The sequence below is a fragment of the Capsicum annuum genome, chromosome 7, assembly GCF_002878395.1.
Source record: "Capsicum annuum cultivar UCD-10X-F1 chromosome 7, UCD10Xv1.1, whole genome shotgun sequence".
Taxonomy (NCBI): domain Eukaryota; kingdom Viridiplantae; phylum Streptophyta; class Magnoliopsida; order Solanales; family Solanaceae; genus Capsicum; species Capsicum annuum.
Window position 1 is genome coordinate 70,788,472 of NC_061117.1, and position 27,516 is coordinate 70,815,987.

General features: G+C 36.7%; 1 protein-coding gene across 3 annotated transcripts in view; it reads left to right on the top strand.

The window, feature by feature from the left end:
• Positions 1 to 12,705: 12,705 nt before the first annotated feature.
• Positions 12,706 to 27,516, top strand: part of LOC107877951 (putative glucose-6-phosphate 1-epimerase) — a 35,548-nt gene continuing 20,737 nt past the window's right edge. The window contains exons 1-5 of one of the 3 annotated variants that reach the window (XM_016724779.2): positions 12,706 to 12,918; positions 14,033 to 14,107; positions 17,898 to 17,954; positions 18,034 to 18,194; positions 18,284 to 18,424. In XM_016724779.2, coding sequence (XP_016580265.1) covers positions 12,817 to 12,918; positions 14,033 to 14,107; positions 17,898 to 17,954; positions 18,034 to 18,194; positions 18,284 to 18,424 — 536 coding nt within the window. In that variant the 5' untranslated portion in view covers positions 12,706 to 12,816. The remainder of the gene's footprint in view (positions 12,919 to 14,032; positions 14,108 to 17,897; positions 17,955 to 18,033; positions 18,195 to 18,283; positions 18,425 to 27,516) is intronic. The other 2 variants (XR_007042778.1, XM_047393579.1) reach the window with 2 other exon arrangements.

The window sequence follows — 27,516 nt, forward strand, 5'->3', positions numbered from 1 at the left end:
TATAATTGGAAACAAGTGGATTTTTCGCATAAAATGGAATGCAAATGGCTCAATAAATCATTACAAGGTGCGTCTTATTGCTAAGGGTTACACACAACAGTCCAGTATTGAATATCTTGAAACATTTTCTCCCGTTGTCAAATTTACCACTGTTCGGACAGTTCTTATGCTTGCCACAGTTCATAACTAGCCCATTCATCAACTTGACATCTCTAATGCATTCTTGCATAGCCATTTAGACACTATATTATATATGGAACAACCATAGGGGTATGTTTATTCTTCCAAGCCTGACCATGTCTACCAACTTCAACGCTCTTTTTTATGGCTTGAAACAAGCTCCACGAGCTTGGTTTCAACGCTTGTCAAATTTTTTAGAGGGTCTCGGTTTCAACTCCTCCAAGGCCGACACGTCATTATTTGTTCTTATTCAAGGTACATTAAAAATCTATGTATTGATTTATATTGATGACATAGTTGTTACATGTTCAGATTCCTCCAAGTTGCCATGGTTCCTCGCCAAAATTAAAGAAATATTTCCAGTTCACGACTTGGGTACCTTGAATTATTTCTAGGAATTGAAGTAAAAAGAGTCTCAGATGGCCTGTTGTTGACACAAAATAAATATGGAACTGATCTACTGAAAGAGGCAAATATGCAGGATACTAAGCCGCGTAGCACACCAATGGTAGTGGTCCCTACCTTAAGCAAGACAATGGGTGAGCTGTTGTCAAATTCTGAGCAATATCGCAAAATTGTCGGTTCCCTACAATACATGACCTTGACTCGCCCAGACATTGCATTTAGTGTCAATAAATAGCTCAATTTATGCATTGTGCAATAGAGGTTCATTGGCAAGCAGTGAAGCGTCTACTTTACTATATTCATGCAACAACCAATATTGGTTTATTTATATCCAAGAATTTTACCTTGCTGCTTCAATGTTTTTTAGATAGTGATTGGGTTGGCTGCCCTGATGACCGGCATTTCACTAGTAGATCTTGTGTATCTTGGCAACAATTTAATTTCTTAGTCATCAAAAAAATAACCTATTGTTGCCCGTTCCTCAACGGAGAGTGAATAGAAATCACTGGCCAATGCCACAGCTGAAATCGTGTGGGTAAGCTCTCTTCTTCAAGAACTTAGCTTCCCACCGATCGTCCCTACTATCATGTGGTGTGATAATATTGGTGCAATTTACTTGAGTGTCAATCCTGTTTTTCATTCCTGCACCAAACATATTGAATTAGACTATCACTTTGTGCAGGAGCAAATCAAGTTAGGTAGGCTTTCAATTCGCTTCATTTCCAGTGCTGATCAAATCACAGATATCATGAAAAAACCACTTAGATAGCAGCTCTTCTCTGTTCATTTCAATAAGCTTCGTCTATATTCCACACCGACATCAGCTTGAGGGGGACTATTAAACTTAAAGTAGAATTATTTCATTACTAGGACTCTTTGTAATTATCTTTTACACTTGTAATTAGAGTATGCCTCTTAGTAGTTATTCCTTGTATCTATCTTTTTTACTTTGTACAACTATATAAGTTTATATTCATGAATACATCAATGATAAGGAAGAATACATTGACTTCTCAATCTCCTCATTATTTTTATTATTTCACATAGCATATTTCATTCGAGTCAATATTATTTATCGCTTTGGTATTCCTAGATATATACTGACGGATAATACTAAGCCATTTTATAATAAGTTGATGACCGAGATATGTGATCTTTTTGGCTTCAAGCAACGCAACTCCTCTATGTATTATGTTGTTGCCAATGACCTTATTGAAGCATTCAATAAGACACTTTGTAACTTGTTAAAGAAGGTCGTTTCAAAATCAAAAAGAGATTGGCATGATAGAATAGAAGAAAATCTTTGGGAATATAGAACAACGTATCGCACTCTAACACAGGAAATTCCTTATTCACTTGTTTATGAAGTTGAAGCAGTTTTTCCACTTGAGCGTCAAATCTCATCATTGTGGATTGCTATTAAAGAAGGACTTACTGATGAAGAAAACACTCGGTTACGCCTTGAGAATTGAAGGATTTGGGTAAAAAGAGGCTAGATGCTCAACAAATCTTGGCATGTTATCAAGCCCACCTATCTTGATCTTTTAATTAGAAGGTTCATCTTAGATTCTTTCGAGTGGGTGACCAAGTTGTGGTTGTAAGAAGGCCCATTATCACCTCTCGTCGATCTGGAAGCAAGTTCTCAGCATAGTGGGATGGGCCATATGTCGTACAAGAAGTATACTCAAGTGGTGCTTACAAACTTGTTGACTCGGAAGGTTTGCATATTGGCCCCTCAATGGAAAGTTCATAAAGAGATACTATCCTTGAAGAAAAGAAGAGTGCTCCTTAAGACACGAGCCTAAACTGCATGTCACTCCTGGCCCGCAAGAGTATAAACTGTGACAGCCCCAAGAAAAAGAAAGAAAAAAAAGTCCGCTAGGTTGAAAATCTCGAAAGACGCGGCCTAGCCAAAAGTTAGGACAAACAAAAAATAAATAAATAAGCAAAATATGTTGCTCCTTCAGAACTACATTATGACTTGATCCTCTTCACTGAGGTACGTAGGCGTTAAGAGTTTCATTCTAAGTTTACTCTCATGAGTAAAAAAAATTCTCATAGTTCAAGCGTTCGCATTCTGAGTTATGAGTTATCTATCACAAGACGCGCAAAGCTGAAAAATCAAGAAAAATAGAACCAGAGCTGACTTCAAAATATTATTTAGAACGATCCAAATGTTCTTAAATTTAAATTTTGGATATGTTTCATATTTGGAAGTCTAGTTTATGGAGGATTAAGCGGATTTTGATTTTGATACTCCTACATCAAGATATAATATTTTTGGTGTAGTCGCGCAAACCTAAAAAGGTCTGCCTAGCAGCATGTAAACTTGATTTTAGAATACTTTTTAGAATGATCCAAATGCTATAAAATATTGAAATTTGTATATATTTTTAGATTTGGAAGTCAATTTTATGGGGGATTAAGCGGATTTTGATTTCGGTACTCCTACATCAAGGTATAATATTTTTGGTGTAGTCGCGCAAACCTAAAAAGATTTGCCTGGCAGCATGTAAACTTTTCAAAATACTTTTTAGAACTATACAAATGCTCTAAAATCTTGAATTTTGGATATGTTTTAGATTTGGAAGTTCAGTTTATGGATCATTAAGCAGATTTCAATTTCAGAGCTTCTACATCAAGATATACATTTTTTGGTGTAGTCGCGCAAGTTTGAAAATGTATGTCTGACGGCATTTAAACTTTACTTCAAAATATTATTTGGAACAACCCAAATGCTCTAAAATTCTGAATTTTAGGTGTGTTTTAAATCAAGAAGTCTGGTTTATGAAGAAAATCAAGTAGCTCATAATTTTGGTATTCTCGCCTCCAAATACGAATTTTCTACCTTAAAAGCATAAGCTATTGAACAACAAAACTTGGTTGAAGTTGAGGCTTAATACAATGTCATCAATGCATTATGAGTAAACGATTTTGGGAGCTAAAAAACAAAAGAAGTATTGGAAAGAATATGAAATATAAAGCCAAGTGGAAGGAGTTTATTAATGTTATTGAATTCAACTAATTAGACAAAACAGAACTTAAGAAAGCAAAAAGATTTGAAAATAAAGAAAGACATCTCCTAAAGCTAAGCTAATCACAACTTATAGTTAAATAAATCCTGGAGAGAAGCCTCTAACCCTTGCTTCTTCTTTTCAATATAATTTGAGGCATTTTGAGTTGCCAAGAAAATGTCAGCATACTTAGTGAACTCTTCTTCAGCAGCGAAAACTTTAGATTCAATTTCCTTAGCTTCTTCTTTGGCAGCATCTTGGAGAGATTTGAACTTCTTTACCTTCTTTCTTGCCTTCTCAAGAGATTGGCAAGCAGCAGATACTTCTCCAGATTTCTCCTCTCTTTCCTTTATCACAAGTTCTAGATGCTCCTTGGCTTTTAGATATGACTCTGACATTTTAATTTCTGTGGCGTTATAAATAAGGGTTAAATGAGCTTGGTCATAGAAAGTGGCGATCTCGAAGAAAAGCTCCAATAAATTCTGCAAGGGAGAAATACCTATACCCATTCTGCTCATGTCTTTAAGTATTACTTAAACCTCATCTGCGAGAGAAGAAGCACGATCCGCAGTAAGGCCTTCTAAATTAATGCGGATGCTAGCCCGAGCTTTCATAACAAATTCCCTTTTTCAGCTTTGAGACAACCTTTCTTCAATAAAAAATGGGCATGGATATTACTGGTTGTTTGTGGAAATCTGAGTCTACACTTGCTTTAGCTTTCACACTAGGGTTAGAAGTGACCTCTAGCTTAAATTTTGAGGCAGAACATGATTTTATAGAGTCTATTCCTGCTATAGATTTGCCACTGGCTTGTGGTTTACCACAATAGGAAGCATCCATTATATTGACATTTTTTGGCTGCATGAAAAAAATGATTAGTGAAATAATTGGATAACCATAGAATAAGTGAGAAAGCTTAAATCGTTACCTCTTTGATAGCTATCAGTGTCCTTGAAGAACTAATATTATCACCAAAAATCTCTACCACGTGCAAATTAACATTTGATGGTTCTTCTAAGGATGGTCTCACTTCTTCCAACAACGATCTCCATAACAGCTAGCACTCTCATCTTTAGATAGCTGCATGTTGGGAACTTGACGAGGCAGGATTAACATTTGTTCTTATTGGACTTTAAAATAAGAGGCTTGGTCACAGCTAATGTCCCTTTCTCACATTCTTGGGGGGCGTCAGTGTTAGGACCCACGACACTCACTAGAAATCAAATGTAATCTTCTAGAACATTCTCGTGAACCTTTTCCCACCAAGACTTATAATTTGACGACGAGAATCTCTTTATTTAGAGTCACTAGGGGGAAACGTCGCCTTGGCCATGGATGTAGCCAATACACAAATGCATACAAGTCTCAATCCATTTTCTAACAAAACTTCTCAAAAATCTTGGTCTAGTAAGCCAGGAGAATCTTGGAAGAAGCCAAATTGATGGCTAAATCTGAGGGGACTATAAGGCTCAATAATGAAGGCATCCCCATCCCTTAAAGCAAGATAGTTAGACAAAATGCTCATGAAGAAATTCGACTGGAATTTCTTGGCATTTCCATTATCGCGGTAGTGATAGGTTTGAGGCCTCTCAATCAATGTGCTATCCTAATTAATGGTTCCTCCTCTATGTATACGTTTTCTTGCTTCTTCCTTACCATAGTACCTAGAAGCACCTTCACAAAAATATTTGGCCATGAGAGGATCGGTTGGTCCATTTGTCAATGAAAAATAAGTATTGAAATAGCGGGCCAACCAACCATATATGTAATAAACTGGGAAGCATGCTTAAACAAGATCAAGCCGCAGCCATTCTGATATTGCATTTAGTCCCCTATAGATGCTAGCTAAGACAGAAACCACAAGGCTAACTCTTCTCCCATTTGCTAAGTGACAAGCAACTCTAAAGACTCCTGGACGGATGACATCTCCTTCCATCATAGGAAACACAAATACACAGAGCCAACAAGATAAAAGGGCAGCCAACATCCTTCTTGTGACTCTTGACTCCTAGCTTATGAAATAAGCCCTTTTCTTCAGATGACCAATTAGCAGCCTTATCAAGTTTTCCAGTCGAGTATGTGATGATTTCAGACAGGTGGATTTTTTCTCTCTTCTTGGTGGAGGTGGTTCGTATTTGGAAGCTTTCTTACACCAAAACTTTTTCCATTTGCTCACGGAAATGCTAGGATTATCACCAGTCCCTTCACATAGCTGATGAAAGGCATCAAATAGATACTTATAAGTCTCGGGGAGGAACTTTTTCCCCTTATCATAAGTGCCTTTAAGTTCTGTAACATCCGACACTACTTCCTCATAAAAACTTTTGATTATTGGAAGACTTTCGATTATTGGAAAACTTCTAAAGAGATGAGGATATTTCTCCAAACTAGGTAAGCAATGTATTCGTAATAAGACACCAAGCTTCACAAAAGGCTTGTAAGATGTTTGTATTATGGTTATAAGTAAAGAGTGAACCATATACGACATAGTTAATCTTTGCATCTCTTAAAGTTTGGCAGCCTACTAAGAACATCTTCAGCACATTCCCAATAGCCAGAAATGTAGTGAAACTTGCCACTAAGATGAAAAGTTTTACCCCACCTATTCTCTTAATTTATGATTCTCCATTCCAAGTATGGCAAAGTACTAGCAATATTTTTTGTACGATGATTGGAAGAGTGAAGTACCCATGTCTTAGGTGGACGACTATGGAATTCAAGAGTTCATTGGTCCAAACCAGGTATATTTTCCAAAGTTGTCTTCGGAGCAACATATTATCCAGAGAATGGCGTACTAATGAATAACTTTGTCTTTACCTTGCTATCCTTTTGATCTGATATTATAAGATATCGCGGATCGAAGAAAGAAGATGTTGAATCTCTAAAGTAAATCATAATTCAAACTACAAAAGAAGAAGAGTATTTCATTAGCAATTACTCGATAATTCAATAATTATGATGAACTCTAAATTCAAATGTGATCAACTTTAGTTAAGTATTGATCAAATAAAGTTGTCGACTTGGAAAGTGTGACGTCTTCAGCTCAAATGGTGTAAAATGGTTGCCTCAAATAATGTAAGGTCTTTGGCTTAAGCAGTGTAAAAGTCTTAGCCGCGAACCATGTAAAGTCTCTGCCTTAGACAATGTGAAGTCTTTCGCTCGAATAAGGCAACATTTTGGCTGAGACTATGTAAAATCTTTCCCTTGGGCAATATAAAGTCTTTGGCTCAGATGGTGTAAAAGTCTTAGTCACAGATCATATAAAGTTTTTGCCTTAGATGATGTACAGTCTTTGGCTCGAATAAGGTGACACTTACGATGCCTTAGGCTCAAATATTCAGTGTTTCTGAGGCCTCAAGTTTACGATGTTAAAGCGAGGACATTAAACACGACCCTTCACAGCATAAGATCATCATATCATGTTATGGTAAGAGCTCTTTATTTTATGGCACTCATAATATAAACATTATTTCTATTAGCCTAAAAAGAGAGAGAAAAGAGAAGAGAAAAGCAAGAAAAGAAACATATACCTTGAATACGAGTGTATCTTAATTGCAAAAGTTGATCGAGTTACTCTCTCGAGTTAACGTGTATCCTGAAAAGACATATATTGTCAGAATAAGCACAAGATCATATACCGACTTCTATTAACTACAACAGTTTAGAGTAACAATCTACTTCCTGACTTTTGATACACAAGACGAGAGAGAAGCAACAGATCTATGTGAATTTTTTATTAATGTCTACATGATCCAACGTGCCTTATTCTATGAATATAGAGCAATGTCGTATATTGGAACATCACTGACACAATAACCAATTAAAGAATCATTATATATATATATATATATTGTAATTCACATGTTTGACTTTAAAATACTCCTTTTTTGGAAAAGTCAACAAAAATGGCTACTATAATTATTAAAAAGGAAGGTTAGACCACTTTTTTTTCTTGTTACCATGCAACTGCAAAAGTTGTTTTAAAAAAAAAGAAAGAGATGACGGAAGCTATGTGGAACGTGCATATACAAGAAAACGCACAGTAGACCAAAGCATGGAAAATAAAGAAAATGCTTTGGGAAAAGCTTACTAAGGGACAACTGTGATATTCCGCAAAACTCAAATAAATCAGCTGAGAAATTTTAATGAATAATAAATGGGATTAGCTGCTATTTATAGTTAAAAGAAAAAGAGGGTTACAATAAATAGTAGTATCCTAGTCCAACACAAATACAATAATGATAAGTCAAATGTTTTTGAGATAAGGACAAAAAAATATTTTTTTTCCTATCAAAAAATCTCATAAAGTTTATCAAGAACTTTAAATATAATGGTCCTAAAAATATGGACCCCACTTTATAAGCAATAAATTATCATTTCAATACTAGTGAAATTTTTGCACATGGAAATTTTCAACATGGATATTTGTTTACTCTCGACGTTTTATTTTATGTGATATATTTTGATCGGACACGAAGTTAAGAAAAAATAAATATCCTTGTGAAATTTTGTGACTACTTGAAGCCAAAGAAACAAGTATTTACTACGTACAAGACAACCAAAAAAATATTGTTGTCTTAATTGTACTTCAAAGTCTAGTCCATCGATTTTTATAAAAAAAAAAATTCTAATTTGACAAGTCTTGAAGTAGGGGACATTTGTGAGTATTGAAATTTTATTAAATTTAAATTCATATATTTATTTGGACTATATTAAATTCAAGAAAATAGTCCAAATAATATGACTGGTATGATTGGGTTAATCATCTAATCTCAAATACATTAGGCTAATTTAATTAAAATAATGAGCCCATATTTATTAACTCAAAGCCCAAATGGGTGCTAGCCCAGCTTAAAAGTCCTAGTTTATGTCTCTTGTCATATGAAGTGGCAATCCATGTTAAATAAAATGAACTACTAAAAGCATGACATGTGTCAATATTATGTAGCAGTTCAAGTTAAATGAAATGAGCCACTAAAAGCATGACATGTGGCAATATTATGTGGCAATCCAAGTTAACTGAAGTGAGCCACAAAAAACATGATATATGTCGATATTATGTGGCAATCCAAGTTAAATGAAATGAGCCACTAAAAACATGACATGTGTCAATATTATTTGGCAATCCAAGTTAAATGAAATGGGTCAATAAAAACATGACATGTATCGATATTATATGGCAATCTAAGTTAAATGAAATGAGTAACTTAAATCATGTCATGTGTACAAATGACATGTTCTAGCCAATCAAATTACAGCTGGTCACCAAAAGAATGTGATTGGTAAATTTTAAATCAACCAATCAAATCACACTATGACCTTACCCCTCTAACTATAAATAGGGGTCCTCATAATTCTCAAAGAGAAAGGATTTTGAGAAACAAAAAGCAAGAAGAGAACTCATGGATCAAAAACCATAATTTCTCTGCAAGTTATAAGTTTCAAGCAATCAAGCTCAAGATCAAGTTCAAGATCAAGAAGGACGAAATTCTTGTTTAAGATTAAGTTATTTATTCATCGTTCGTGGAAACCATCCAAGTGTTTGTGATGAAATAACATCCAAATTCAAGTTCTAAGATGAAGATTCAAGGTCAAGCTACTCAAGCCCTTCAATTCAAATGAAGTTGAAGCCCAAGTTCATAATACTTTGAAGAATCAGAGAATTATCATAGAGATTGTAACGCTTACTACATTTGAAATCAAATATTGTATTTTGTTACTTCGATTTTTCTGTCTCGATTATCATTTTTTTGACTTAGAAAAATTTATCATCTATAATACTCTCTTAATTTGTTAAAATGGATCGGTAGAATGAAACATTTATTTTTGATATATTAATCACGTAAAATGAAACATGTGGCATACTCTCTTTATTTCAATTTGTGTGTTTGGTTTTAATTTGAAACAAATAAGAAAGTAATGAAAATTTTTAAATATACCAAAATGTCTTTTAATCTTGTGAATTTTAATATATCATATTAAAGTTAGACTTAAAGAATTGCCGAAAAAGATTCTTTTCTAAAGGAGAAATTAAGATAAATATATATTTTTTGGGGTTTACCATCCGGTGTTCGATACCTGCATTGGAGTTCGACTAATCTGAATTCGCGCCGCGTATAGCCCCATTCGGGTGGAAGCGCTCCCTAAAGATAAATATATTTATCTTTATTTAGATAAATAAACTTTTATAAAATTAAGAAATCAATATAAATTGATATTACTTAAGTAAGAGTATCTTGGTGAAAGTAGATCTTACTTTCTTAGGATAACTAATTTTTTAAGGGTTATCTCCAATCTAAATATATCATATATGAACTAGAAGGAGTATAGATTACCCTTTGAATTATTTGTAATTATATATTTTTTTTAGTTGAAAAGATAATGATTTCATTAATCATTAAGGGGGAGGGGGTGGGTTAGTGCTCCTATCAAAAGTAGGAGACAAAAACGGATAGCTCAAGGCTACAATCCGGCCTTGTAGGTTAATGTTCAAATGTTTGATAGCTAGGTTAAAAGTTTTACCAATACAGTCATTTTCAACTAAAATGGTAGCAAAAGATGGCACATGATTGACAACAGTAGGTCTTGCCATGAACTCCGACTTTGTTCCTTCCTTCGCAAGCAAAACAACAACTACATTCTGTTCCATAAAGATTTGTATTGGCACGGTAGTTCCCAGCTCCTCCAGTAATGTCCTGCACTCAGATACAATGTTAAAGTAAAGAGGATGGTTATTAGTTAGGATCTTAATAACCACAACTGAGTACATCTCAACATCAAATGATCTAATATTGTGCTCTTTAGCGATAATTAGGCCACATCTAAGGGCCAAAAGTTCAGCCATGGTAGGGGAGGTATGGGGAATATGTTGATAAAAGCCTAAGAGCCATTCACCGTTGTTATTTCGAAATACACCTCCCAACCCTCCAGGCCCTGGGTTTGCTTTGGCTGAACCATCAGTATTGAGCTTAATACCTTCCGCATTGGGATTTGTAATTATACATTTGCAACTTTGAAACCACATTTCATTTTAAATTAAAGCATTTACTATATCTTACTAATTACTCTCATTTGTTTTAATTTATTTGATACTTTTCATTTTTCGAATGTCATTTTAATTAGTTTTTTTAAGCTAAATTAATTTGGATCAACCTAATATTTTTTTAAAAAAATTTAATATATTTAGGCATAATCTATATATATATAAACCAAATTAATTCTTTAAACTTATTTAATGAGTTTTGCTCTTTTTGCTTAATTTTTTAATAATATATCAAAATCTCCACATTTATTATCATAAATTTTTGCCCCACAATATTATACAAATTTTATTAATTATGCAATAAAAGAATATAATATAAATTAAATTTTTAAATTAAAATATTATTATTTTTATATTCAGAGTTGGGCTCGGGGTTTAGCACGGGCCACGAATAACTAGTTTTGTGTATGCATCAGAATATATTTATAAAGTTATCATTATCTGCTTTTTGATTTTTAAGAAAGTGTGGCGAACGTGAATCAGTGCGTAGAAGGTTGGAGTAAGTTCATGCTTGAAGGTAGAAGTGTTGTTATTATTATTAGTTGTAGTATTACCAACATGGGTTGTGGTGCAGTGGATGGGGCTGCTCCACCCTTAACCAGAGGTCGAGGGTTCGACCATGGGTATGGAGAAAATTTTGTTGGGAGCGCTGCCACCTTAAAGGGACCTGCAAAGCGCGATCCGGATTAGTCAGGACTTCAATGCGGGCGCCGGACACCGGATGAGAAACAAAAAAAAAAGTTTTAGTGTTATGCTTGTAGTTTTCTGTTCTTTGATTATATGTTGTTTTGGGTAAATCACTTGTAGCGTTATCTTTGTGGTGGTGTCTCCTGTCCTTTATATCTTGAACTGAGTATATATCGAAAATAACCTTTCTATCTTACCTCGAAGGTAATGGTACAAACGACATACATTTTACCTTTCCTAAATTCCATTGTATATGAATAGACTGTATATATTATTGTTTTTGTTATTATGCTCATTTAGTTTATTTAGAACGTCATTAGCTTATATGCTAAATTAATGTTTTTTGTACTTTTTTTTAAAATAATATTTATTTTTCTAAATAAAATTTATTAAATAGATAAAAATATTTATTATTTTAAATAAGTAAGAGAAATAAATATTAATAAAGTATGGATAAAGTAGATAATGGAAAACGATAAATGCATAAAAGAGCAGAATAATTGTTGTTCAAAATTGGGGAGAATTTAATTTTTAAATCAAAGTTTAAGGAGGGTAAAGTCTTTAAATTTAAAGAATAGAGAGAGAAAGTGTGTGTGTGAGAGAAAGAGGCTGAGAAGTTTTGTGACGTGGGTTGTCTTAAACGGAAAAGAGGAAAAAATAGGGAAAAGGACACTCTATAGCACTTTTTATTACAAATAACCCAAGTTTGAAAAGGTTCCAAAAAGTGGTCAGTCGGATATACTATTTCTGCTTTATAGCCATTTCCTAATTTGGGTCATTTTAGCCTACGTAGTCCATATACTACTGCTATAGGCTATATACAATACTGATACAGTATTCAACCCGGGCAGTTCAACCCTTTTAAAAATATTTCAATTTTTTTTGCTATAAATTTATTAACTGATCAAATATTCTGATTTTTTTATTTTTTAGAAATAATAATTAAATTATATAAAAATGATATAATTGTTAAACAGAATATATCTATATAAGATATATGTATACAAATTGTATAATTCTATCAATATGTATATGTATAGAATATATATAAAAAATATATAGAAAGTGTATGAAAGTTATATAATTATTGTATAAAATATGTAAAAAAAATTTACAGTTATTGTATAAATTATATATCAAAATTATATAATTTTCATACAAAATATTTATATGTATAAGATATGTATAAAAACTATATAGAAGGTGGGTAGAAATGATATAAAATAAGCAAGTAAATTGAAATGATTAGAAAATAAAATTTAAATTTCATGTCATTTTTATGAAAATAGTTTAATTTAAAGTGCGTTTTTGTCTCTCCCCAAAAAAAATATTGGTATTTTGGTATATATACGAAGCAACAGTGGAAGAAACTGAAAAAAGTTATGAATAATAATAATAATATGAATAAATAAAGGTACAACGGGAAAAAAGAAAAAGAAAAGGGTATATTGTATTGTATTGATCGAGAAGGTTTGTGAATTTAGGGGGATGACGTCTTCTACTAGTGAGAAACCATTAGTGGAGTTGACGAAGGGCGTTAATGGCCTTGAAAAAGTTGTTCTCCGGGAGGTTCGCGGCAGCTCTGCCGAGGTAATTTTCGTTATAGCGGCTAATGTGTAGATTTTATGTGAGATCTTTACACATTTTGCTCAGAGATCTTTATTTTTTTCTTTCTCCGTGTAATTGAGTCTCTGGGTCATTTTTAAAACTCTATGATTTCGCTATAGTGGTTTTTGCGTATATTTTATGGGGGTATCTATATTAGTTTTTTTTTTTTAAATAATTTGTTGAATGATTTATTGTTAGATTTATCTCAAGTTTTGTCAAGATTTATATGTATGGGGCAATTAAGGTCCAGGGATCTGAATCCTTGTAGCACTTCAGTAGCATGTTGATTGCCATTGTTTGAAATGCTAATGTGGTTTATTATGCATTGTTTTAGTTTCGTTTGTGTTTTTTTGTGTAATCCTCAAGAAATCGCTGCAGAATTTGTATATGCATATTTATTGTGAATTGGACTTATTATGTTAATTTGATTTCTGAAAGTGGATGCATCAGTAGAAACCCATAACAAATGGATACTGTATTTGAGTATTTGATGCTTGGTGTTGAAATTAATTTTTTTTTCCAGTGCATTGTTGGATGTACTTTCAAATAGAAAGCAAAAGGATTGAACCTATCAAATCTCTAGGAGAGCAGGAGTGTAATGAGAACAGATCTGTAACCCACGATACGTGCCGCACTTTCAGATTTCATCTAGCAGTGACCTTGCTCCCTGTGCATGTTTTCACATATGTAGCTGTCATGAACTTAACCTTACCTTATCCCAAAAGAAAGTAGCTGACTCATATTAGTTTGTGAAGAGTAGTCAGGAAAGTTGTGTATATAAATTATGCTGGTGATAGTGTTGCCACATTTTGCCTGATTTTCCCATCCATATCTTACTACTGACTTGGTCTACAAAAATCTACGGTTTCTGGCTTCCGTTTGAATGAATGCTCACTATCAGGTTTCCTTTATGGGAGAATGTCACGCATTATGTTTCTATTTTTGGGTGGAGTGATATATTGTTTTCCTGTTTACAAGATGCAAAATTTGAAGTTTTTATGGAGCTATTTTGTCTTCAATGTGCCATTGTACTAATCTTATGTTTTTGGCATTTAGTTTAGTTATCACATCCCTTCTTAAGTGTCCTCCTTTGTAGGTGTATCTCTATGGTGGTCAGGTGACGTCTTGGAAGAATGATCACAGAGAAGAATTGCTCTTTGTTAGTAGTAAGGTACTTTTCGTTGTTATCTTCTTGGTGGAATGTTCTATCCCAAAGCTAGTCGGGTTGTAAGATTGGTACCAAAACTGTACATTTTATTGATTTGAGAGCTACAAATTTATAGTACGGGAAAGCAAACATAACAGAATCAAATCGCTTGTTTCTAGCAGATATGACAATGAAGATGTGATCTTTTTGATCTAATTACCTAAACTATCTACAACAAATCAAATATGATTTTATCAGATAAATTAAGATCCAACAAAATCAAATCTTAAATATTCACAAATCAACACTCCCTCTCAAGTTGGCATGTAAATATCTATTAGGCCTAACTTACTTACAAGAATTTCAAATTTTGATTTAAACAAGCCTTTTGTGAAAATGTGTGCAATTTGCTGATTTGTTGGGACGAAAGGCATGAACACACTTCCTTCTTCAATCTTCTCTTTTATGAAGTGCCTATCCACTTCAATATGTTTTGCTCTATCATGTTGAATTGGATGTTGAACGGGATTGTGAGCAATACTTATTGTCATAGTACAACTTCATTGGTAAACCAAATAATTTTTTGAGTTCTTCCATCATCTTCTTAAGCCAAATCATTTCACAAATCCCATGGGCCATAGATCGATATTCAGCTTCAGCACTGCTGTGGGCTACAACATTCTGCTTTTTACTCCTCTAGGTCACAAGATTTTCCCAGATAAATGTACAATATCCAGATGTAGATCTCCTGTCAGTGGTAGAACCTGCCCAGTGTGCATCTGTAAAGCTTTCAATGCCCTTATGTTGACTTTTTCTGAAAAACAATTCATTCCCCGGAGAACTTTTAAGATATCTTAGGATCCTGTAGACCGCTTCTTGGTGCGCTCTTCCTTTGGAGAGTGCATAAACTGACTGACTAAGCTTACACGAAAAGCTATATCAGGTCGAGGTCGAGTATGTGACAAGTAGATCAACTTCCCCACTAGTCTGTGATATTGACTGTGGTCAACTGAATTTCCTTCTTTATTTTTGAATTTTATATTCGAATCAATGGGTGTTTCAGCTGGACGACAACCACTCATTCCCGTCTCTCTTAGAAGATCTAGTACATACTTCCTTTGTGACACCATAATGCCTTCTTTTGATCTGCAACTTCCATGCCAAGAAAATGTTTCAACTGACCCAGATCCTTAATCTCAAACTCCGAGGCCAACTGTTTCTTTAAATTCTCCATCTCGGACAAGTCATCTCCTGTAAGTATAATATCATCAACATACACTATCAGAATAGTTGTCATTCCCTCGAGAGAATGTCGAATGAACATGGTATGATCTGCTTGCCCTTGAGTGTATCCTTGTTTTTTCACAAACTGAGTAAACCTCTCAAACCAAGCTGGAGATTGTTTGAGCCCGTAGAGAGATTTCCTTAACTTGCACACTCTAGTTCCATACCTTTCTTCAAAACCTGGAGGAGGGTCCATGTAGACTTCTTCTTCAAGTTTTCCATTCAAGAATGCTTCACGTCTAGTTGTTGGAAGGGCCAAACAAGGTTGGCTGCAATGGTCAAAAGAACCCTTATTGAATTCAATTTGGCAACTGGAGCAAATGTCTCAAGATAGTCAATCCCGTAAGTCTGAGTGAATCCTTTTACTACCAAACGCGCCTTATACCTCTCTAGGGACCCATCTGATTAAAATTTGATGGTGAACACCCACTTGCAGCCCACTGTTTTCTTCCATGAGGTAGTTCCACCATTTTCCAAGTTTCATTTCTCTCCAGAGCATTCATCTCCCCAAGCAATTACCATCAAGTTGTCTGAGCTCCAGACGTTCATTTTCGGGTCTCCTTGTCCAGGCTTTCTAGTTTCTCTAGTCAAGTGCCGAAGTTTTCCTCTACCATCAATTGCCAAACGGACAGATTGAGCCCATTCCAAATAATTCTTTCCATTCAGCTTGTGAGAAGTAAGCTGAAAGGAAAAATGAGAAGAATTGCTACCTTGGTTCATTGTTGTCTCGGTCGGGACTTTGTTAACAGAACTCTCGGCTTCTGTTAATGCCCCGGGGTGATGTAGCCCAGTAAATGCTGTTTTAGTCATCAGCAACACAAGAATAAAGCTGCCCTGATACCATGTAAGATTGGTACCAAAAGTGTACAATTTTATTCATCTGAGAGCTACAAATTTATAGTACAGGAAAGCAAACATAACAGAATCAAATCGCTTGATTCTAGCAGATATGACAATCAAGATGTGTTCTTTTTGATCTAATTACTTAAACTATCTACAATAAATCAGATATGATTTTATCGGATCAATTAAGATCCTAAAAATCAGATCTTAAATATTCACAAATCAACATGGATAAATGAATTTCTGTCAGTTTTCCTATGTATTCTGGCTGCTACATTTAATATACTTATGGATCAATTCCTAAAGAAAGGTTCAGGTTGGTGAGGTAAAAGTTATTTCAAGAATTCTTGGATTGTATTGTTACATGGAAATTTTTTCATTCTCTCCCTTTTGTGAGCTTAAAGAGTTTCATCCCTTTGCTGACCAACTTTGACCTATAATTTGGGCGGACCATCTTCTTATTTGTTATATGGTATCAATGGCAGATGGTTTGTTGGGTGTTTAACATTTAGTTCTTGTATTGGTTGAACATGCTGAAAAAATAATTTACTTGTTTATTACTGAGATTTAAAACAATACTTAGTAGTTAGTACCTGCAGGAGAAAAAGGGTTTTCAAAGCTGGAGACGTTGCTTCTTCCACCTTAGTACAAACATTAGCAAGTTTAATCTGTTTATACAAGTATTTTTTCCTCTGAATGGGACGAGATTTTAATAGGCCATGTTCGTTTGCAGATTAGGGAACATAACTAGTAGCCTATGTCTTGGAAAAATTTTGTACATATTTTCTTGCTGTGTACACGGATCCTCCAAAATCTCTTACTGCAACCGTGCACATTGGGTCTGGGTGTGGAATATGCATCGGATTTGGTCAATTCACCTTGGGTGCATTGGCTCATGGCTGCAACTCCTGACCAAGAAGCATAGCTTGGTTGAAATTTTGGTTTTGGTTTCTTAGTTATCTTTTCCTCCAATTTGTTAGGTTGTTTATATATTGATATATATGTATATAGACACACACAATGATCCTTGTTTCTTATATCTTTAAGTCTGTAAGCTTAGATAGCAATGAGATCTGTTCATATATTGATATAGACAGGTGCGCATCAGATACTCCAACACGGGTGTGGCAGCAAATTTGGAGAGTCCGAGCAACATAGCTCCTATTATCCTTGGATATTTAGCTGATGACAAATCTGACTTCTATATCTGCACCTATATTGGTTACTTCACCAGAGTTAAATAGATTGCTATTGCTGATATTTGTCAGATAATGGTGGGCTTTCTTAAGGAAATTTTGTTGAATCAAATTTTCTTTATTTTTGAATGAGATGTTAGTTGTGTAGAGTTTGAATGCCTTTTTTTGTTTCATTTGTATAACCCCTTTGTGGGTGGCATGGTGCTCATTCTAGTACAAGTTTTTCTCTGTTTTTTTTTTTAATCAGGAAGTTTTTCTGTTTATTTAATAAAAGTGGGGAAAAACGTAAATCTTGGTTATTAAGAACAGTTTGAACTTTCTTTTCCTGATTCTTTAATGCTGGCAGTAGAACCATTTTATGCGACAAACTTCACCTGGTAAACTGTCATATAATTTTAGTTGGATATGAGCTTTTTTCATTGGTATGTTGGATGAACATGAGGATATAAGTTCATAACTGTATTATTTTCTAATCCACTACACCTTTGCAGGCCATTTTTAAGCCTCCAAAAGCAATTCGTGGAGGTATTCCTATATGTTTCCCACAGGTATTTGATTTTGAAGCATCTTCATGGTTTTCTAGTGGTTGTTCATTTTGGTTAAATGTAAGCTGTTTTCTCTTTGCAGTTTGCAAATCGTGGCTCTCTCGAGTCTCATGGATTTGCCCGAAACAGGTTTTGGAGCATCGACAAAGATCCGCCTCCATTTCCTGCAGCAACTTCTTCTAGGGCTTTTGTTGACTTGATCTTGAAACCCTCTGAGGAGGACTTGAAAATCTGGCCTCACAGGCAAGGATGAATACTGTCAATATATATATTAGTCTTTTATTAGGTTTTATTGTTACTTTCTCCTTACATTGATCAATAATCATTTTTAGTTTCGAGTTTCGGCTGCGGGTAGCATTGAGTCCCGCTGGGGATTTGATGTTGACGTCTCGTATTAGAAACACCAACATTGATGGAAAGCCTTTCACATTTACATTTGCGTATCACACCTACTTCTCTTTTTCAGACATCAGGTATGGTTACCAATGTAGCTTTAGCATTTTCTTCTTGTTTCCTCCCAATGGAAGTTCTCTCTCACATTGTGGAAGTTCACAAACTTAGTTGCAGTTAAAATGAATGATATATTATGATGGTAATTAATGTTTCCTTTGTATTTCCAAGAGAACTCGTGCTTGGTAATGAAAAGATTCAATGGTGAATCACTATGGTAATATTTTCACTTGGAAAAAAATATGAAATGGTTAGACTTCCTAATTTGAGGTGTCTTTTCCGTTATCACCTTCACTTATATTGGATTAGCAAAGGGGACAGAATATATGAGTGAGTGAGTGACTTGGGTACATGTCTTTTGCTTATTATAATATTATAACTTGCACTAATTTTGGTTGATATAGGTAAAATATAAATATTATATATTTTGAAGTAAATAAGGATTTTATTTATGTATATAGCGACGCACCAAGTTAATGCAGGACTTAACAAAAAGAGTAACACCCTACTACCAATATTGCTGTTGTAACGAGCTAGTGAATTCTATCGTACTTTCTTCCATATATTCATACTAGTTACACGTGGTCCGTGCTAAGCCCGGGCACAAGCTCTAAAATATAAAAATAATAATAATATTTTAATTTAAAAAGTTTAATTTGTATTATATGTTTTTACTGTATAATTAATAAAATCTACAACAACAATAACAGACCCAGTGTATTCCCACATAGTGGGGTCTGGGGAGGGTAGAGTGTACGCAGATCATACCACTACCTCAGGTGAAGTAGAGAGACTGTTTCCGATAACTTCCGGCTTAGAACCGATAACAGTATAACAAACACAAAAGATAAGTGCATATAAAGTAGTACCGTATGCAAAATAAACTAACACCGCTAGCCACAAGATAATATTACAGCCACAAGATAATACTAAGAACTATCTTACTGAAATCATAGACATCACACAGCACCACGAACAAAAAACTACAGATACAAAAGAACGCTCTCTTACTGTTACCGACGCACTCCCACCCCCTAACCCTCTACCCTAATCCACATCTTCCACACCTTCCTATCAAGAGTTTAAATTAATAATTACTATGGCACTTATCTAATAATTAATTTATTAGATAATTAATAAAATCTAATGGCACGTTAAATATAAAATGTTGATAAGTTTTCATTATTGCTAAATTTTGCCAAAAAATTATTATGACAAAAAATGTAAAGAGTAATCTAATTGACTTTCTATCCATAGTTATGGTATTTTTAGTTTTGACACACTACTTAAGAAATCATTTTCCTATATAAAATGAAAAAAACGGTCTTCACGATACTTTCTTAATTAAATAGTACCAATTTAATATCACTTTTCGGTTATGAAAGAATCCAGTTATCTTAAATTTGATATAGAAAAACTATTAATAACATAATAATTATATAAAACATATTTGTACAAATTAAGTATAAAAGATAAAAATAAAACAAAAAATACATATCGGAGAAAGTAAAATCTAAAAAAATACATAAAAATTTGTTACTTCTTCATCCAGTTTAAGCGTCTTACTTTCTTTGTTAGTATGTCCCAAAAATGAGAGTCCCTTTCTATATTTAGTAAATTTTTTCATTTTAACATTTGACTATTAATACTTTTATGTAGTTACTTAATAATAAGAATGATATGGAAAAAATTTATAGAATCTTTCGTGATTTGCTAAAATAAATAAGTAAAAATTTATTGATTTCAATATAAGAAATAAGTAAAAAAGGAACATGGAGATTTATAAAAAAATTACTACTATGTATTATTCAATTACAAGGGTCCAAATTAAAATATCATAAAATAATAAATGGGGACAAATGGAATAATTTGTATGGAAAAAGCAATAGACATGTGTGGCAATCTAATTGCACCAAAAAGTTTGTGAGTACTACCAAAATTCTCTTTTTATATATAGTTATAGCATCAAATTGCAGCAGAGTGCAACTGACTTAGACATCTATACTTCAGAATATATATAGGTGTAGCTTTACCCAAATACATCACTGTCCAACTTCCCATATCACCAAGCAAACACAAACTGAACTTGATCTCGTTATCTGCTTTACTTCTTTCCGTAGTATCACATTTCATAAACACTATTAGTACACAGTGTTATCAAAAGCAAAAAGTGTAAAAAAGCTCTAAGGTCCGTTGGGGCTTTAAGCACAAAATGCAATAAAGCATGGGCTTTATTGAAAAAAGGCACAAACGAAGAAAAAATACAAATATATATGGTTAATTCAAGATTAATAATTATAACCATGAATGACAAATATATGAACAAAGAAATTGAAAAAAATATTACGATAACGTAAAATATCAATTGTTTAGTGTCACATTTTTCTTAAGAGGCTAATTCGCAAGGAAAAGTATCATATAGAAAATTGATGATATTGAAGCGCACATTAAGCGAGGGGAAGTGCTCAACAGTTTTGAGCCTCGCTTTAGGGCTTAAGCACGCCTATGATAACACTGTTAGTACATTATACAACCAGATGGCTCATCAAGTAGAGGTTAACAATCTCAAGGATACCCATAGTCAATCTTGTCACGGACAGTATCCCACATCTTATATCTCTGCTTTTACATGGAGCAAGTTGACAAAGATGAGGTTGGAATTAATAAAGGCCAAATCATGGAGACCAAGTCACTATCAGTACATTTTACAACCAGATGGCTCATTACGACCAAGTTCTCATGATAGACGAGTTGAGTTGAAGTAGAAGCTTAGCAACAAATGTTGGAGTGTAGGTGCATAGAGACCGTATATGACCATCAACTCGTTGGATCAACTGACGCTTTACTTTACAATTCAATCATACTTAAAGGAGCTCCCTTATTTTGAAAATTAGCACATTTTATCACTTATTTGGTCCTTGAAGAGGTTCTTTAAATCATATCTTAAAATGTATATGCTCCTTTCTTGTACCATCTTTTAGTTTTTCTAAAAGTGGAAAGTGCAACAAAAGACGAGTACTATGCTCTACCGGAGAAGCAAGAAGCTAAAAGCATGGTTCTAGACGAAGTACCCAGTTTTAATAGTTACCAACATATTATTATTGGTAGAGATTCAAATGAACATGTGAGTGAATATAATTACGGTGATCGAGTACATGGGATATGGTACTAGGAATGAAGGAAGGAGTATTCCAATTTCTTTTAAGCTTATGATTTTATTTTAGCTATCACATGATTTAAGAAGAGAAGGCCCATTTAATATTATTTTGATAAGTTAATGTGTTTTCATTCATAAACATGGGCACAACAACCGTATACAACAGATAAACAAAGTATAGAATTTACAAAATGATATGATTCTCTACAAACTTCACCTAATTGTCTATACAAAAAGGAGCTTTTTGTGTGCACCAAAAGAAAATAACGGAACAAAGAGTACTTAATTGAGAGGAACACGCTAACCTTTGTACTCTCCAAATCACCCACATTAGCGCAAGTGGAGCCATATTCCATGCCCTTTGTATTCTTCTTCTCACGCTTTTCCAACTGAATATCAATTATTTTAATTATATCCGTCGTTATCACCACTATCCGACCGCCGGCCCCGACCGCCGGTCTCCGGCGCCGACCCCCCCTTCGCCGCCACCCTCCGGCGCTGACCGCCGCTCCCCGCCACCCTCCGGCGCTGACCCTCCGGGTTCAAGGTCCCCGCTGTGCATACCCCCCCACCCCCATCCCCACCCCCCTACCTGTCCTGTCCGTACCCCCCAGCGGGGCACACCAGCCCTCCCCCCCCACCTCGGCCTCCAGCCAGCCAGCCGCCGCCCGGTCTCCAGCCGCCACCCGCCGCTCCGTCTCCAGCAGCCGCAGCTCCAAGCGTAATCCGGTGACTTCTAAACTTTATTATTTTCGTTATTTTATATTCCATTTTATTTCATTATTTCATTATTTCATATTCCATTTTATTTCATTATTTCATTATTTCATATTCCATTTTATTTAGTATTATGCTAGTAGTAGCCCCTGTACCTTGACTTGCGTGGAATTTGTGGACATTGTCTGTTGTCTGTTGTTGCTGTTGCTGTGGTTGTTTCTTCCACTGCTTGGGATTGGGTATTGGCTGGGAACCTGTATTTGGGGCGGTGGGTGTTGAGTCCGGTGGTGTTTGCCTCCTAATTGAGTTTAGTTTTGTTTCGGGAGTATTCCTTTGAATTTGTGTGAGTCTTGTATTTCCTTGCTGCTGCTTTGATACTACCACCGTGTATATCTGTATATTTTCCTATACTTTCGTGTAGTTGTGGCTGTGGGCGGTAATGGGTGGATAGGGTCATGTCCGAGGGGGTTAGGGAGTGGGGCCGTGGTGGGGGCGGGGGATGAGGAGAGGGCGGGAGTGGGAGGGGGGCCAAGGTTTGGCCGCGGGGGAGGGTAGTGGAGGGCGTGACGGTAGGCTGAGGGTTGGGTCTTGGAATATAGGGACCTTCAGGGTAAGTCCATAGAGCTGGTGAAGATTCTTAGGAAGAGGAGGATCAACATTGCGTGTGTCCAAGAGACCAAGTGGGTAGGGTCCAAGGCTAAGGATGTGGATGGTTACAAGCTGTGGTACTCTTGGAGCGACAGGCGTAGGAATGCAGTTGGCATCTTAGTAGATGAAGAGCTTAGAGGTCAGGTAGTGGAGGTGAAGAGGATCAACGATAGGTTGATGACTATTAAGTTGGTCGTTCGGGGGTTTACCCTGAACGTGTGTAGTGCTTATGCGCCGCAAGTAGGATCGGAGGGGGAGGAGAAGATGCGGTTTTGGGAGGCTTTGGAGGAGGTGGTGAGAGGCGTGCCTAGTTCGGAGAAGATTGTTGTAGCAGGGGATTTCAACGGGCACATCGGGGCGCTACCGGGAGGCTTTGGTGACGTGCATGGTGGTTTTGGTTTTGGGGAGAGAAATGAAGAGGGGGTGACCCTACTGGAGTTTGCGAGGGCCTTTGGGCTGGTGGTGGTGAACTCGGGCTTCCCGAAGAAGGACGAGCACCTGATCACCTTTCGAAGCGCGGTAGCCAGGACTCAGATTGACTTTTTGTTGCTTAGGAAAGGGGATAGGGCGTTGTGTAATGACTGTAAAGTCATCCCGAGTGAGAATCTTTCGACCCAGCATAAGCTCTTGGTTATGGATTTGGGTTTAAAGAAGAATAGAAAGAGGAGGACTAAGGAGTGTAGACCGAGAATTAAGTGGGGCGGCCTGACGCCAGTGAATGCGTGAGAGATAGGGGAGAGGTTGGCGGGAATGGGGGTGTGGGAGTGTAGGGGGGACGTGGATAGTATGTGGGACAGGGCGGTAAGGTGCATCAGGGAGAATGCAAGTGAGGTGTTGGGTGTTTCTAGGGGCCGGGCCGGGCACCATCGGGGGGATTGGTGGTGGAATGAAGAGGTGGAGAAGAAAGTGGGGACCAAGAAAGGGGCGTATGCTAAGTTGGTGGAAAGTAAGGATGAAGAGGAGAAGCGGGTAAACAGGAAAGAGTACAAGCTAGCGAGGAAGGAGGCGAAGTCAGCAGTCACGGCAGCTAAGACGACCGCTTTTGAGAGCTTGTATGCAGGGTTACAGGAGAAAGGAGGGGAGAAAAAGTTGTTTAGACTCGCTAAGGCTAGGGAGAGGAAGGGTCGTGACCTCGATCAGGTGAGGTGCATTAAGGGGGAGGACGGTAGAGTGTTGGTGGAGGACGGCCACATTAAGAAGAGATGGCAGTCGTATTTTCATAGGCTCTTGAATGACGAAGGGGATAGAGCTATTGTGTTAGGGGAGCTGGAGCACTCAGAGGAGTGTCGGGATTTTAGCTATTGCAGACGTTTTAAGGTAGAAGAGGTTAGACAGGCTGTCCGCAGGATGCGAAGGGGTAGGGCGACGGGGCCGGATGAGATACCGGTGGAGTTTTGGAAGTTCGTTGGAGAGGCTGGTGTAAGGTGGTTGACTGGATTGTTTAATGAAATCTTCAGGACGGCAAGATGCCCGAGGCGTGGAGGTGGAGTACCATGGTCCCTCTCTATAAGAATAAGGGGGACATTCAGAGTTGCAATAACTATAGGGGATTAAGTTATTGAGTCACTCTATGAAGATCTGGGAGAGAGTAGTCGAGGTGAGGCTGAGACGGATAGTGTCTATTTCGGAAAACCAGTTCGGATTTATGCCCGGCCGCTCGACGACGGAGGCAATCCACTTGGTGCGGAGGTTGGTAGAGCAGTATAGGGAGAGGAAGAAGGATCTTCACATGGTGTTTATCGACTTGGAGAAGGCATACGACAAAGTCCCCAGGGAGGTGCTTTGGAGATGCTTGGATGTGAGTGGAGTACCGCTGGCATATACCAGAGTAATTAAGGATATGTATGATGGAGCGAAAACCCAGGTGAGGACGGCGGGAGGGGACTCAGAGCATTTCACTGTCCTGACAGGATTGCATCAGGGATCTACTCTTAGTCCCTTTTTGTTTGCGTTGGTGATGGATGTGTTGACGCGGCGCATTCAAGGGGAGGTGCCGTGGTGTGTGCTTTTTGCAGACGATGTAGTTCTGATAGATGAGACTCGAGGGGGTGTGAATGACAAATTAGAGGTGTGGAGGCAAACTCTTGAGTTTAAAGGGTTCAGGGTGAGCAGAAGCAAGACAGAGTATGTGGAATGCAAGTTTAGTGACGTGAGGCGGGAGAATGAGATAGTAGTGAAGCTGGAAGCACAGGAGGTATGTAAGATGGATAAGTTCAAGTATCTTGGGTCCGTGATCCAGAGTGACGGTGAGATTGACGAGGATGTCTCGCACCGTATTGGGGCGGGATGGATGAAGTGGAAACTCGCGTCGGGGGTGCTGTGTGATAAGAAGGTGCCGCCCAAGCTTAAAGGCAAATTCTACAGGGTAGTAGTCCGTCCGGCCTTGTTGTATGGAGCGGAGTGTTGGCCAGTTAAGAACTCCCACATCCAAAAAATGAAGGTGGCAGAAATGCGGATGTTGCGCTGGATGTGTGGACTGACTAGAGGGGATAGAGTTCGGAATGAGACTATCCGGGAGAAGGTTGGTGTGACTTCAGTGGAGTGCAAGATGCGGGAAGCACGATTGAGATAGTTCGAATACGTGAAGAGGAGGGGCATGGATGCCCCGGTCCGTAGGTGTGAGAGGCTAGCATTGGATGGTTTTAGGCGGGGTAGGGGTAGGCCGAAGAAGTACTGGAGTGAGGTGATTAGGCGGGACATGGAACAGTTACAGCTCACCGAGGACATGACCCTAGATAGGAAGGTCTGGAGGGCGCGAATTTCGGCAGAGGATTAGGGCCAGTTTGGGTCGCTAGTGTAGGGAATTACTTGGTGGGGGTTTTATTCCTGTTATGATTCCGTGTTCCGTGTTTCATGTTTTATTACGAATCTGTGTGCTTTCCTTTGCTTTCCTCTGTTTTATATTACTTATGGGTGCCGTATTTATGTTATGTAATCTGCTTCTGTGCTTTACTATGTGTTTGTGTGGTATCTCGTGCCTTGAGCCGGGGGTCTATCGGAAACAGCCTTTCTACTTCATTAGAGGTAGAGGTATGGACTGCGTACATCTTACCCCCCCAGACCCCACTAGGTGGGAATACACTGGGTTTGTTGTTGTTGTTATCACCACTATCAATGGCAACGTCAATGCCAACATCACTAAGGGGTCGTTTGGTTTGAGGTATAAAAAATCCAAGGGATAAGTTATCTCGGGATAAAATAAAAGATCACTTAATCCCTTGTTTGGTTGGAGGGATTAATCCAACCTGGGATAACTTATCCCACTATTTTCCCCTTAGTGATAGGATAACTTATCCCATATACATGATGGGATAAGTTATCCCGAGTAATCCCGGGATAACTAATCCCGGTATTAGTTATCCCGGGATAACAATTTCCCAACCAAACGACCCCTAGTAGTCTAACACCACCACCTCATCAACCACTATTGGCCAATCCCAACCACTAACCAACTCATCTATCACAACTAGCGCCACCGCTAACTACCACTAACATATCATCAACATCCACACATTCTTCAGCCACCACCACCACCACCACCACCACCATCACCATCATTGTCACCGGTGTCGCTACCTCTACCACCGCTTCAACCACCATCATCGCTATAGTATATCTTTACTAATAATCATCTCCACCATCACAGCTAACATCTCCAATTACCACCAACACATTATCAATTATCATGCATTCATTTTTAAGCTATCACAATCAACACCTCCAACTTCTAACACCAACCAACTTCACATCACTACCACCACCACTACCAATCGTCACCATCGTAACAGTCACTACAATACCAAACATCTCTACCATTACAACTATCACCACCTAACATTACTAATCACTAACATCAATCATTACCACCACCACCACCACCACCATTACAAACCATCTCCATTATCACTAATAAATATAAATATTTTTTCCAATCGAATAATAAATTTATTGTATTAAATCAAATATTTTTCTAGTATATAATTATTTTTTATTTGAATTATATTTTCCTATTATATATGCAAATAAATAAATTTTGCATATTCAGATTTGAAAAACAAATAGTCTTAACCATTTAGTTTTCAGATCTGAAGACATCTTAATCATTCAGATATGCATTTTGATTCAGACGTCTGAATCTTAATAAAAACAAATGCAACCTTAGCATATTTAATATCCTTAAGTAATTCATATTGAAACCTTCCAAAGATTCCATCTTCATTCATAACGTTTGAAATGCTTGAAGGTCCTTAGCTCGACTTCTTTTGAAAGACTTTTTGAAGTAGCATCACTTTGATGTACATCACTCTCTTCTTCATCAAAAGAATTTGTCGTCAAATTCGCCAATCTTCCATAAAAAAGAGATAAATCACTAACATTGAAAACATTATGGACCAAATACTCACTTGGTAAGTCCACTTTGTAAGCATTATCTCCAATCTTCTCAAGCACTTGAAAAGGTCCTATCTCCTGTTGGCATAAGCTTGTTTTTCCTTTTGCTTGGAAATCTCTCTTTTCTAAAGTGAACCCATACCCAATCACTAGGTACAAAGGTGACTTTTTTTCGTCCTTTGTTGGCTCTTTTGGTTGTATCTT